General features: G+C 43.1%; 1 protein-coding gene across 1 annotated transcript; it reads left to right on the top strand.

Annotated features, from left to right (window-relative positions):
• The first annotated feature begins 1,875 nt into the window (after positions 1-1,875).
• On the top strand, positions 1,876-3,429 carry LOC141050627 (E3 ubiquitin/ISG15 ligase TRIM25-like). Its single transcript, XM_073547214.1, has one exon. It carries the CDS (start codon positions 1,882-1,884, stop codon positions 3,427-3,429), a length of 1,548 nt encoding a protein of 515 aa, XP_073403315.1. The 5' UTR covers positions 1,876-1,881.
• Positions 3,430-16,096: the final 12,667 nt, after the last annotated feature.

Below are 16,096 nucleotides of genomic sequence, written 5' to 3' on the forward strand. Positions count from 1 at the left end.
CTATGGGGTTGAGATCTGGAGACTGGCTAGGCCACTCCAGGACCTTCATATGCTTCTTACTAAGCCACTCCTTTGTTGCCCTGGCGGTGTGCTTGGGATCATTATCATGCTGAAAGTCCCATCTACGTTTCATCTTCAATGCCCTTGCTGATAGGAGGTTTGCACTCAAACTCTCACGATACATGGTCCATTCATTATGTCATGTACACGGATCAGTTGTCCTGGTCCCTTTGCAAAGAAACAGCCCCAAAGCATGATGTTGCCACCCCCATGCTTCACAGTAGGTATGGTGTTCTTTGGATACAACTCAGCATTCTGTTTCCTCCAAACACGATGAGTTTTGTTTCTACCAAACAGTTCTACTTTGGTTTCATCAGACCATATGACATTTTCCCAATACTCTTCTGGATAATCTAAATGCTCTCTACTAAACTTCAGACGGGCCCGGACATGTACTGGCTTAAGCAGGGGGACACGTCTGGCACTGCAGGATCTGAGTCCCTGGTGGCGTAGTGTGTTACTGATGGTAGTCTTTGTTACAGTGGTCCCAGCTCTATACAGGTCATTCACTAGGTCCCCCCATGTGGTTCTGGGATTTTTGCTCACCGTTCTTGTGATCATTTTGACCCCACGGGGTGAGATCTTGTGTGGAGCCCCAGTTTGAGAGAGATTATCAGTGGTCTTGTATGTCTTCCATTTTCTTATAATTGCTCCCACAGTTGATTTCATCACACCAAGCAGCTTGCCTATTGCAAATTCAGTCTTCCCAGCCTGGTGCAGGGCTACAATTTTGTTTCTGGTGTCCTTCTACAGCTCTTTGGTCTTCACCATAGTGGAGTGTGACTGTTTGAGGTTGTGGACAGGTGTCTTTTATACTGATAAGTTCATTACTACAGGTAATGAGTGGAGGACAGAGGAGCCTCTTAAAGAAGAATTTACAGGTCTGTGAGAGCCAGAAATCTTGCATGTTATTAGGTGCCCAAATACTTATTTTCCACCATAATTTGCAAAATAAATCTTGCCAAATCAGACAAGGTGATTTTTCTAGATTTGTTTTCTCATTGTGACTCTCATAGTTGTGGTCTACCTATGAGGCCTCTCTCACCTTTTTAAGTGAGAGAACTTGCACAATTGGTGGCTGACTAAATACTTTTTTTCCCCACTATATGTGTCTGCCGGGGTGGTGGGAGGTTTCTGATTTTCTGATTTCTTTATTAGATCTGTGTCTCTGCTCATGATTCTGTGACTTTTTCCCACAGCTCTGCTCTGAGGACAGGGATAATTTTAGCATTACTGTACATCCCATCATCTATTTTGGCCATCACCTTTTACAAGGGCCAGGAATAGCCAGTAATCCTATCCTGCTCGTTCAGTGTCTTCCCTGGCCGCTGACCAGTCAGAATTCTTGCCCCTTGTAGCGAGAAAGCTTTTCCAAACAAAAATAAAAAATACACTCCTGATAAATATCGGTCGTCCTCATCTGTCAATTAATGAAAAACTTCTTGGATGTTTGGGTGCTAACCAAAATACCAATATGGCTGGCAGTATTGATCTTACAAGTGGTGCTTGTCTCTCATTTTTCCCAGGCTTAAGATTAGTAAGTCCACCAGATTAATGCAGGTTTTCCACTCTGAAGCCATATTGGTGGTCACCCAGTTTTTCCAAGTTCTGTTTACTGGGGTTTAGGCTCAGTAACCTTGGACTGGGAGTTTGTTGTGGGGACACTCAGGCGGCAGATCAGGTTCACACTGAGGACTTGAAGACTCAGCCGAGTGTAATTATCAGAAGGAACAGCTGAGACGTGCAGGACGCTACAACAGCTGAAGTCTGAAGTGAATATTCGGCACTGTTGTCGCTGCGCTCCACTCCTTGCTGGACTCGATGGCGACTGCAGATCTGAAGGACGAGCTGAACTGTTCCATATGCCTGAATATCTACATGGAGCCTGTAACTCTGAGATGTGGCCACAGCTTCTGCCAGGGATGTATCCGATCGGTACTGGACAGGCAAGATGGAGTTGGCATCTACACCTGCCCAGAATGCCGTGCAGAATACCAAAAGCGCCCACCATTGCGACGGAACTTGAAGCTTTGTAACATCGTGGAGCATTTCCGGTCAACGCAACCAGAGGCGAAGCCTCCCGGGATCTTCTGCACCTACTGCGTCCATGCCTCCGTCCCAGCATTCAAGACTTGCCTGATGTGCGAAGCTTCTCTGTGCAGTGTCCATCTGAGCGTTCACAGCAAATCCACCGACCACGTCTTGACAGAGCCCACCAGCTCCATGGACAACAGAAAATGTGCCACTCACCAGGAGATGCTAAAGTACTACTGCTGTAAAGATGCCGCCTGCATCTGCGTGTCATGTTGCGTGTTTGGAGAACATCGAGGACATCAGGTGGAACTTCTCAAAGAGGCATCTGAGAAGAAGAAAGAAAAACTAAGAAAAGTTCTGGAAAAGCTGTCCTCAAAATGTGAAGAGACGGAGAAGAGCATGCAAAGTTTACAAGATCACAAGAGGGGAGTCAAGGAGAAAGCCGCAAACATGACGACATGGGTGACTGCTCTGTTTAAGGACATCAAGGCCCAGGTCCAAGCTCTGGAAGAACGGGTCTTGAGTGACATCTCCAAACAGAGGGATAAAGTCTCGCTCTCAGTCACTGATCTGATCCAGCAACTGGAGATGAAGAAGGAGGAGTTGTCCAGGAAGATGATGTACATCGAGGAGCTGTGCCAAGTGCCCGATCCACTCGATGTCCTACAGGGACGGGACGTCAGCAGAGCTGAGCCGCCAGATGAAGGACTTGGTAAGAGGCTGCAGGCTGTAGGTGATCTTGATGAAGTTCTGACCTCGTTGACCCTACAGTCATCTTTATCCAGTATTGTGACCAACTTAAAGCAAAACGTTAACGTCCAAAACTTAATGCTGGACATTAAGACGGCGGCGGTTGATGTGGCTGTGTCCGGAGACCTGAAGAGCGCTACGTGGTCCAAGACCCCGATCTGGACAAAAGCTTCACAAAGATTTAAAAACTATTGTCAGGTTCTGAGTTTTCAGAGTTTTAGCTCTGGAAAGATTTACTGGGAAGTGGAGACCAGTGAACTAGGGAATTGGAGGGTGGGGGTGGCATATCCCAGCCTGGAGCGGAAGGGAGATCTGTCCGGGATAGGACAGAACAACAAATCCTGGTGCCTTCGCCTGTGTCAGAAGGATTATCTTGTCGCTCATGCTGCAAAAGAGATTCCACTACAGCTGGAGACCTCGCTGCAGAGACTAGGTATATTCCTGGACTACGAGGCTGGGCGGCTGTCCTTCTATCGGCTGTGTGAGCCCATTCAACATCTCCACACCTTCACTGCCACCTTCACAGAGCCTCTTCATGCAGTGTTTCTGGTATGGCGGGACGGTTGGGTGAGAATCCGGAGCTAGGATTACTAACCTAGATGACCTGGTCCTTTAGGATGGAAGCCCTTCGAGCCTTATCCTAACTGCCAGCCTCTACGGTGCCTCTTCTGATTTGGTAGGCCTTGCGTGATGTCATGTATGCGTTGTGCCGCAACAATGACGTCACATTGGGCTTGCCAATCAGAAGACGAGTTGAGGATTGGTGTAGGTGGTAAGGTGGAGGTTTGTTGACTCCTAACTGGTGGCCACTTAGTAGTGGCTGTTGGGCCAGGGTCCAACGAATTGTTTAGCTCATGTTTATTTTCGAAAAAGATAAAAATGGGAAACGCTAATTTTAAAGGAACTCTTCAGACAAAACTCTAGGTGGGGCACCAGACGGCATTATAATGCTCCACCACCTCAGATCAGTGTTTCGATTTTACGTTTAAGGTTTTTTTTAACAGAAAATTAGTCTAGGAAGGCTCCTCATGAGCTTTGCTAAAGTTTTCCTTTTTAAAGCGGCTTGTCAAATCCTGTTAACATAAAGGGATATTCTGATCTACACAAATGGTCACATATCTGCTGGATCAAGGTGGGTCTGAACATTGGGACTTATATTGGTCACCAGAATGGGGGATTCTCCATTCTCCCCTGACCTCAAGACGATGGCGGGAGTTGTTGACTTGAGTGCAGGTGACTATAGATTCTGTTCATCAGTCGTGGGGCCTGAATGGAACTTCATTCAGACAAGGTCTTCCGGCCAAGGGAGATCGGCTATTGATGGGTGTCCCAATGGGTAGATCCACACCAATCTATCCAGTGGTTATTTGATCATCTTGTGTAGATCTAAAGCATGTAATGAAAACTTCTGACACTTTTGTTTACATATTCTTACTTTCTCTGCTTGCTTTCAGTGAATGAAAACCTTTATTGTCCTCGTGTGGAACATGATTGAATGTTTCATATGTGTGACCCAAATGTATCTCGCTTGTCTGTTAAATTTGACCATTTTATGGTTTATTTTTGGATGTTACTCTCTGTATGCAGAATCCAATCAATAAACCTTTCCTTCTGATGAATTGTGACTTTTACATTTTTGGTCTTCACTGCTGTCTCCTTCCCTGGACATATCTGGCCACCTTCTCTAGGTTTGTGGCTCCTCTACTTCTCTATGACCCTACAGCCACCTCCCCACCCTATTATACCTCTGATCCGAGGAGCCTTACACATTTTTATCCGGATGAGCCCCATTTCTCCAGGACCCCTATAGCCGCTGCTTGTCCTGCCTCTTTAGCAAGTCAAGAGTTCCAATAAGGTGTGGGGCTTCTGAACATTTTCACTTATGGAGGCGACCATGGACATTAATGAGGTCGGAATTAAAATATCCTGCAAATTAGGATTCTCCTGCTGGTCTGTAGAGTGATGGCGACTATATAGGTTGTCGCCCAGATTTTCCCCAAAAATTGCTGATCGTGCCTGTGAGGAGCAGGTTTTTTTTTTCTTTCTTTAGACATGTTTATTATGTGCACTCGATGGCGGCATAACCACTGGTAAGTCACAAACTACTGCAACTACGGAAAGACCACCACCCCAAGAAACTCCCTGCAGATCATCACATCGTTGGCTCCGAGAACCTGCAGGACATTTCTCTGTCCCCTGTATAGTATAATTATGTAACACACCGCCACCATCCGCCCATAGCACATATGGATGGTGACATTACCGCAGCGCTGCAGCAGCTGACTCACATCCTGGGCTCAGCTCTTGCACAAGGCTCCCAGAGTGATGTTTCCGTTCTTAGCACAAACCTGAGAAAAAACTCAGCAGCTTCTAAATGTGCAGAAGTCAGAGCTGCATCCATTGGGGTGTCGGGGGGCCGCTGGTTCTCAAAGACCCGAAGAGATAAAGTCCTGAGGTTACAGAAACCAATGACCAGTAGGGATCAGCTGCCAACGGTTCTTCCCCTGATGATGTCACAGTTCACCATATAGTGTCAATGCGACCATATACAGCCCGTGTAATACCACCATATAGTGTCAATGCGACCATATACAGCCCGTGTAATACCACCATATAGTGTCAATGCAGCCATATACAGCCCGTGTAATACCACCATATAGTGTCAATGCGACCATATACAGCCCGTGTAATACCACCATATAGTGTCAATGCGACCATATACAGCCCGTGTAATACCACCATATAGTGTCAATGCGACCATATACAGCCCCTGTAATACCACCATATAGTGTCAATGCGACCGTATACAGCCCCTGTAATACCACCATATAGTGTCAATGCGACCATATACAGCCCCTGTAATACCACCATATAGTGTCAATGCGACCATATACAGCCCGTGTAATACCACCATATAGTGTCAATGCGACCATATACAGCCCGTGTAATACCACCATATAGTGTCAATGCGACCATATACAGCCCGTGTAATACTACCATATAGTGTCAATGCGACCATATACAGCCCCTGTAATACCACCATATAGTGTCAATGCGACCATATACAGCCCGTGTAATACCACCATATAGTGTCAATGCGACCATATACAGCCCGTGTAATACCACCATATAGTGTCAATGCGGCCATATACAGCCCGTGTAATACCACCATATAGTGTCAATGCGACAATATACAGCCCGTGTAATACCACCATATAGTGTCAATGCGGCCATATACAGCCCCTGTAATACCACCATATAGTGTCAATGCGACCATATACAGCCCGTGTAATACCACCATATAGTGTCAATGCGACCATATACAGCCCATGTAATACCACCATATAGTGTCAATGCGACCATATACAGCCCGTGTAATACCACCATATAGTGTCAATGCGACCATATACAGCCCGTGTAATACCACCATATAGTGTCAATGCGACCATATACAGCCCGTGTAATACCACCATATAGTGTCAATGCGACCATATACAGCCCCTGTAATACCACCATATAGTGTCAATGCGACCATATACAGCCCGTGTAATACCACCATATAGTGTCAATGCGACCATATACAGCCCGTGTAATACCACCATATAGTGTCAATGCGACCATATACAGCCCCTGTAATACCACCATATAGTGTCAATGCGACCATATACAGCCCGTGTAATACCACCATATAGTGTCAATGCGACCATATACAGCCCCTGTAATACCACCATATAGTGTCAATGCGACCATATACAGCCCCTGTAATACCACCATATAGTGTCAATGCGACCATATACAGCCCGTGTAATACCACCATATAGTGTCAAGGCGGCCATATACAGCCCCTGTAATACCACCATATAGTGTCAATGCGGCCATATACAGCCCGTGTAATACCACCATATAGTGTCAATGCGACCATATACAGCCCCTGTAATACCACCATATAGTGTCAATGCGGCTATATACAGCCCGTGTAATACCACCATATAGTGTCAATGCGACCATATACAGCCCGTGTAATACCACCATATACACTGTGTTCCAAATTATTATGCAAATGATATTTTTCTCTGATTTTCCTAAATAGTCGGTACAAATGACAGTCAGTCTAATAATAGTCATCACCGGTTAGATTATACATCACATTTTATTGAAGAAACCTCCCAATGATAACAGTATAATCTCCAAAATGAATAAAAACTCAAATTTCACTGTTCCGAATTATTAGGCACAGTAGAATTTCTAAACATTTGATCTGTTTTAAAGAACTGAAAATGTTCATTTGTGGAATTTGCAGCATTAGGAGGTCACATTCACCGAACAAAAAAGCTATTTAACTCCAAAACATCCTAACAGGGCAAGTTACGTGGTAACATAGGAACCCTTCTGTGATGTCACCTTCACAATTCTTGCATCCATTGAACTTGGGAGTTTTTGGAGAGTTTCTGCTTGTATTTCTTTACATGAAGTCGGAATAGTCTCCCAGAGCTGCTGTTTGATGTGAACTGCCTCCCACCCTCATAGATCTTTCGCTTGATGATACTCCAAAGGTTCTCTATAGGGTTGAGGTCAGGGGAGGATGGTGGCCACACCATGAGTTTATCTCCTTTTATGCCCATAGCAGCCAATGACTCAGAGGTCTTCTTTGCAGCATGAAGAGGATTTTGCTCCTGAAGGCACGTTTCTGCTTTTTATACCATGGAAGACAGCTGTCAGTCAGAAACTCTATATACTTTGCAGAGGTCATTTTCACACCTTCAGGAACCTTAAAGAGCCCTACCAGCTGTTTTCCCATGATTCCGGCCCAAAACATGACTCCTCCACCTCCTTGCTGAAGTCGCAGCCTTGTTGGGACATAGTGGCCATCCCCCAACCATCCACTACTCCATCCATCTGGACCATCCAGGGTTGCTCGACACTCATCAGTAAACAAGAATGTATGAAAAATAGTCTTCATGTATGTCTGGACCCACTGCTACAATTTCTGCTTGTGAACACTGTTTAGGGGTGGCCGAATAGTAGGTTTATGCAGCACAGCAAGCCTTTGAAGGATCCTACACCTTGAGGTTCGAGGGACTCCAGAGGCACCAGCAGCTTTAAATATCTGTTTTCTGGCTTGTAATGGCTTTTTAGCAGCTGCTCTCTTAATCCGATGAACTTGCCTGGCAGAAACCTTCCTCATTCTGCCTTTATCAGCACAAACATGTCTGTGCTCAGAATCAACCACAATTCTCGTAACAGTGCGATGGTCACGTTTAAGTTTTTGGGAAATATCTAATGTTTTCATCTCTTGACCAAGGCATTGCACTATTTGATGCTTTTCAGCAGCAGAGAGATCCTTTTTCTTTCCTAAATTCCTTGAAACCTGTGCCCTGCTTAATAATGTGGAACATCATTCTTAAGTAGCTTTCCTTTAATTGAGCTCACCTGGTAAACTAATTATCACAGGAATTTGAGATTGATTTCTGTGATCCAAAGAGCCCTGATACACAATACCATCTATGAGTTTATTTGAAAAACAAAAAATAACATCTTTATGACACTTAAATCCAATTTGCATAATAATTTGGAACGCAGTGTAGTATCAATGCGACCATATACAGCCCGTGTAATACCACCATATAGTGTCAATGCGACCATATACAGCCCCTGTAATACCACCATATAGTGTCAATGCGACCATATACAGCCCCTGTAATACCACCATATAGTGTCAATGCGGCTATATACAGCCCGTGTAATACCACCATATAGTGTCAATGCGGCCATATACAGCCCGTGTAATACCACCATATAGTGACAATGCGGCCATATACAGCCCCTGTAATACCACCATATAGTGTCAATGCGGCTATATACAGCCCGTGTAATACCACCATATAGTGTCAATGCGGCCATATACAGCCCGTGTAATACCACCATATAGTGTCAATGCGACCATATACAGCCCCTGTAATACCACCATATAGTGTCAATGCGGCTATATACAGCCCGTGTAATACCACCATATAGTGTCAATGCGGCCATATACAGCCCGTGTAATACCACCATATAGTGACAATGCGGCCATATACAGCCCGTGTAATACCACCATATAGTGTCAATGCGACCATATACAGCCCCTGTAATACCACCATATAGTGTCAATGCGACCATATACAGCCCCTGTAATACCACCATATAGTGTCAATGCGACCATATACAGCCCCTGTAATACCACCATATAGTGTCAATGCGGCTATATACAGCCCGTGTAATACCACCATATAAAGCCCATGTAATACCACCATATAGTGTCATTGCGACCATATACAGCCCATGTAATACCACCATATAATATCAATGCAGCCATATACAGCCCGTGTAATACCACCATATAGTGTCAATGTGACCCTATACAGCCCGTGTATTACCACCATATAGTGTCAATGCGACCATATACAGCCCGTGTAATACCACCATATAGTGTCAATGCGACCATATACAGCCCGTGTAATACCACCATATAGTGTCAATGCGACCATATACAGCCCCTGTAATACCACCATATAGTGTCAATGCGGCTATATACAGCCCGTGTAATACCACCATATAAAGCCCATGTAATACCACCATATAGTGTCATTGCGACCATATACAGCCCATGTAATACCACCATATAATATCAATGCAGCCATATACAGCCCGTGTAATACCACCATATAGTGTCAATGTGACCCTATACAGCCCGTGTATTACCACCATATAGTGTCAATGCGACCATATACAGCCCGTGTAATACCACCATATAGTGTCAATGCGACCATATACAGCCCGTGTAATACCACCATATAGTGTCAATGTGACCCTATACAGCCCGTGTATTACCACCATATAGTGTCAATGTGACCCTATACAGCCCGTGTAATACCACCATATAGTGTCAATGCGACCATATACAGCCCGTGTAATACCACCATATAGTGTCAATGTGACCCTATATAGCCCGTGTATTACCACCATATAGTGCCTATGCGGCCATACATAGCCCGTTTAATACCACCATATGGTGTCAATGCGGCCATACATTGCCCGTGTAATACCACCATATAGTGTCAATATAATACGGCCATACTATTGTAATGTGCTGCCATATGTAGCCCGCATAATACCACAATACAATGGCTAAGATAATATGAAATAAGATAATACTGCAATTGAAATCTAAAAAACTCACTGTATGTTACATAAGTTTTCCTGCCAGCACATCCGTAGTTGCAACAGATTCTTTGCTGCATATACTGCCAATGTGCACAGAGCCTAAGCCTCTGCTTTTCTCCTGGAGTTCTTGTCACCAGGACCCGATCTCACAGATCACTTATGAGATTACCGAGCTCTAAAACTGAACATGAGATACACAGGAATTATAATGTAACCAATTATAAAGGTCCGCTGCTATAACCTGGGTGTATTATGTATATAATTATATATGTACAGCTGCTATAACCTGGGTGTATTATGTATATAATTATATATGTACAGCTGCTATAACCTGGGTATATTATGTACATAATGATATATGTACAGCTGCTATAACCTGGGTATATTATGTACAGTATATAATATATGTACAGCTGGTATAACCTGGGCATATCCTGTATTTAATGATATATGTACAGCTGGTATAACCTGGGCATCTCCTGTATATAATTATATATGTACAGCTGGTATAACCTGGGCATCTCCTGTATATAATTATATATGTACAGCTGGTATAACCTGGGCATCTCCTGTATATAATTATACATGTACAGCTAGTATAACCTGGGCATCTCATGCATAAAATTATACATGTACAGCTGGTATAACCTGGGCATCTCATGTATATAATTATACATGTACAGCTGGTATAACCTGGGTATCTCCTGTATATAATTATATATGTACAGCCGGTATAACCTGGGCATCTCCTGTATATAATTATATATGTACAGCTGGTATAACCTGGGCATCTCCTGTATATAATTATATATGTACAGCTGGTATAACCTGGGCATATCCTGTATATCCAAAATTCTAAAATAGCATGGTCGCTACCTCCTAGGGTCCCAGCCACTTTTACCTCCTCAACCATTTCCTCCCTGTTTATAAGGATTAGATCCAAGGTAGCAGTTCCCCTTGTTTTATCCCCTACCTTTTGGAAGATAAAGTTGTCAGCAAGAGAGGATAAGAATTTCCTTGACCTGTTAGTTTTGCCTGAGAGAGATTCCCAACAAATGTCTGGATAGTTGAAATCTCCCATGACAACTATGTCATATTTTTTGGAGAACTTGGCCATCTGATGCATAAAGAGTTCATCCATATCTTCAGCTTGCACAGGCGGCCTGTAGTAAATGCCTACAATGGTGTCCTTTCCATTGTTCTGTCCTTGTATTCTTACCCAAACAGTTTCCACAGAACTCCCAGTCTCTGAAGCTTCAATCTCTGTGCAGATATACGCGTTTCGAACATACAATGCGACACCCCCTCCTCGTTTATCAAGTCTGTTTCTTGCAAATAAGTTGTATCCTTCTAGTCTTGTATTCCAATCATGTGTGTTGTCCCACCAAGTTTCAGTGATTCCAATGACATCATATTTCTACATCATTATATATGTACAGCTGGTATAACCTGGGCATCTGCTGTATATAATTATATATGTACAGCTGGTATATCCTGGGCATCTCCTGTATATAATTACATATGTACAGCTGGTATAACCTGGGCATCTCCTGTATATAATTATATATGTACAGCTGGTATAACCTGGGCATCTCCTGCATATAATTATATATGTATAGCCGGTATAACCTGGGCATCTCCTACATATAATTATATATGTACAGCTGGTATAACCTGGGCATCTCCTGTATATAATTATATATGTACAGCTGGTATAACCTGGGCATCTCCTGCATATAATTATATATGTATAGCCGGTATAACCTGGGCATCTCCTACATATAATTATATATGTACAGCTGGTATAACCTGGGCATCTCCTGTATATAATTATACATGTACAGCTGGTATAACCTGGGCATCTCATGTATATAATTATACATGTACAGCTGGTATAACCTGGGTATCTCCTGTATATAATTATATATGTACAGCTGGTATAACCTGGGCATCTCCTGTATATAATTATACATGTACAGCTGGTATAACCTGGGCATCTCATGTATATAATTATACATGTACAGCTGGTATAACCTGGGTATCTCCTGTATATAATTATACATGTACAGCTGGTATAACCTGGGCATCTCCTGTATATAATTATATATGTACAGCTGGTATAACCTGGGTATCTCCTGCATATAATTATATATGTATAGCCGGTATAACCTGGGCATCTCCTACATATAATTATATATGTACAGCTGGTATAACCTGGGCATCTCCTGTATATAATTATACATGTACAGCTGGTATAACCTGGGCATCTCATGTATATAATTATACATGTACAGCTGGTATAACCTGGGTATCTCCTGTATATAATTATATATGTACAGCCGGTATAACCTGGGCATCTCCTGCATATAATTATATATGTATAGCCGATATAACCTGGGCATCTCCTGCATATAATTAAATATGTACAGCCGGTATAACCTGGGCATCTCCTGCATATAATTATATATGTATAGCTGGTATAACCTGGGCATCTCCTGCATATAATTATATATGTACAGCTGGTATAACCTGGGCATCACCTGTATATAATTACACATGTACAGCTGGTATAGCCTGGGCATCTCCTGTATATAATTATATATGTACAGCTGGTATAACCTGGGCATCTCCTGTATATAATTATATATGTACAGCTGGTATAACCTGGGCATCTCCTGCATATAATTATATATGTATAGCCGGTATAACCTGGGCATCTCCTGCATATAATTATATATGTATAGCCGGTATAACCTGGGCATCTCCTGCATATAATTATATATGTACAGCTGGTATAACCTGGGCATCTCCTGTATATAATTATATATGTACAGCTGGTATAACCCGGGTATCGCCTGTACATAATTATACATGTACAGCTGGTATAACCTGGGTATATTATGTACATAATGATATATGTACAGCTGCTATAACCTGGGTATATTATGTACAGTATATAATAATATATGTACAGCTGGTATAACTAGGGCATCTCCTGTATTTAATGATCTATGTACAGCTGGTATAACCTAGGCATCTCCTATATTTAATGATATATGTACAGTTGGTATAACCTGGGCATCTCCTGTATATAATTATATATGTACAGCTGGTATAACCTGGGCATCTCATGTATATAATTATACATGTACAGCTGGTATAACCTGGGCATCTCATGTATAAAATTATACATGTACAGCTGGTATAACCTGGGCATCTCATGTATAAAATTATACATGTACAGCTGGTATAACCTGGGCATCTCATGTATAAAATTATACATGTACAGCTGGTATAACCTGGGCATCTCATGTATATAATGATACATGTACAGCTGGTATAACCTGGCCATCTCATGTATATAATGATACATGTACAGCTGGTATAACCAGGGCATCTCAAGTATACAACGATACATGTACAGCTGGTATAACCTGGGCATCTCCTGTATATAATGGTATATGTACAGCCGGTATAACCTGGGCATCTCCTGTATATAATTATATATGTACAGCTGGTATAACCTGGGCATCTCCTGTATATAATTATATATGTACAGCCGGTATAACCCGGGCATCTCCTGTATATAATGATATATGTACAGCCGGTATAACCCGGGCATCTCCTGTATATAATTATATATGTACAGCCGGTATAACCCGGGCATCTCCTGTATATAATTATATATGTACAGCTGGTATAACCTGGGCATCTCCTGTATATAATCATATATGTACAGCCGGTATAACCTGGGCATCCCCTGTATATAATTATATATGTACAGCTGGTATAACCTGGGCATCTCCTGTATATAATTATATATGTACAGCTGGTATAACCTGGGCATCTCCTGCATATAATTATATATGTACAGCCGGTGTAACCTGGGCATCTCCTGTATGTAATTATATATGTACAGCTGGTATAACCTGGGCATCTCCTGTATATAATTATATATGTACAGCCGGTATAACCCGGGCATCTCCTGTATATAATTGTATATGTACAGCTGGTATAACCTGGGCATCTCCTGTATATAATTATATATGTACAGCTGGTATAACCTGGGCATCTCCTGTATATAATTATATATGTACAGCTGGTATAACCTGGGCATCTCCTGTATATAATTATATATGTACAGCTGGTATAACCTGGGCATCTCCTGCATATAATTATATATGTACAGCCGGTATAACCTGGGCATCTCCTGTATGTAATTATATATGTACAGCTGGTATAACCTGGGCATCTCCTGTATATAATTATATATGTACAGGTGGTATAACCTGGGCATCTCCTGCATATAATTATATATGTACAGCCGGTATAACCCGGGCATCTCCTGCATATAATTATATATGTACAGCCGGTATAACCTGGGCATCTCCTGTATATAATTATATATGTACAGCCGGTATAACCTGGGCATCTCCTGTATATAATTATATATGTACAGCTGGTATAACCTGGGCATCTCCTGTATATAATTATATATGTACAGCTGGTATAACCTGGGCATCTCCTGCATATAATTATATATGTACAGCCGGTGTAACCTGGGCATCTCCTGTATGTAATTATATATGTACAGCTGGTATAACCTGGGCATCTCCTGTATATAATTATATATGTACAGGTGGTATAACCTGGGCATCTCCTGCATATAATTATATATGTACAGCCGGTATAACCCGGGCATCTCCTGCATATAATTATATATGTACAGCCGGTATAACCTGGGCATCTCCTGTATATAATTATATATGTACTGCCGGTATAACCTGGGCATCTCCTGTATATAATTATATATGTACAGCCGGTATAACCTGGGTATCTCCTGCATATAATTATATATGTACAGCCGGTATAACCTGGGCATCTCCTGTATATAATTATATATGTACAGCCGGTATAACCTAGGCATCTCCTGTATGTAATCATTTACAGTTTTGCCGTGATGCACATTTTGCAGGATTGTGGAGCCCGATCTGTTCACATCATTTCTATAACCACAACCACTTCCTACAGTTACTCTGGGCTGGAGGTGGTGGTGCTGAGCGGCGCACACCTACACTGCCAGGAGAATGCAGCGCCACACCGGCTCCTGTAACCCCTTAATTCCTGGATGATTTACACCTTCACACTGATGTCTATTACTGTCACATTCTGGTATCTGTGAATTCAGTGCAAATGATGGAGATAGATTTACACTTGATGTCACCACTGCTCCTTGATCCAGAAGAGCATTTGTGGGGTCAGACCCTGATGTTTTTTTTTGTGGGGGGGTCCGGTCACTATCTCCATTATAGGATGGGACTGAGGTCCGGGCACTGTGCGGCCGATCATGTTCTTACCTCCCCACCCCTCCATGTCTGTATGGACCTTGTGCACTGGACACAGTCATGGGGGACAGAGAAGGTCCATCCCCAAACTGTTCCCACAAAGCTGAAGCTACAATTGTCCACAATGTCTTCTGCTAAAGATGAAGATTTCCCATCACTGGAGCTGAGGGTCCGAGGCCGCCCCCTGATAATGAGCCCCCAGCATTATCCCCCTCCACCATCTGTACAGGGGGCACAATGCAGTCAGGGGGGTAACGTCCTCCTGGAATCACCAAACCCAGACTCCTCCATCAGACGCAGACACAGAAGTGCAATCCATCACCGCACAGAACACGTCTCCTCTAGGGTCCAGTGGTGGCGGCTTTACACCACTCCATCCAACACTCGGCATTGTGCTTGGTGATGTACGGCTGATCAGCCATGAAGCTCCTGGCGGGGGCGCAGTGTTTGTACTAATGCCGGATGAGGTCTGGACGCTGCAGTTAACTGGTCAACAGAGCGGTGGGGACTTTCATGCACCTGGTGATCCCGCTCATGCAATTGGTGGGTGCGAGGCTGCAGGCAATTGCCAAATTGGAGTAAAATGTGTATAAAGTAGGGTCTATGCCCTGTGACCACAGTGTCAGGGTGCAGGTGCCGGCTGCATTGTGGGTGATGTAAAGGGCTGATAAAGTCAGAGGGTGCAGAGCAGCAGCATCCGGGAA

The sequence above is a fragment of the Dendrobates tinctorius genome, unplaced genomic scaffold, assembly GCF_039654945.1.
Source record: "Dendrobates tinctorius isolate UK_male_01 unplaced genomic scaffold, ASM3965494v1 ptg000152l, whole genome shotgun sequence".
In the NCBI taxonomy this organism is placed as follows: domain Eukaryota; kingdom Metazoa; phylum Chordata; class Amphibia; order Anura; family Dendrobatidae; genus Dendrobates; species Dendrobates tinctorius.

Excerpts from the sequence above, each read along its gene's own strand:
- LOC141050627 (XM_073547214.1), top strand. The coding sequence starts at position 1,882 with ATGGCGACTGCAGATCTGAAGGACGAGCTGAACTGTTCCATATGCCTG.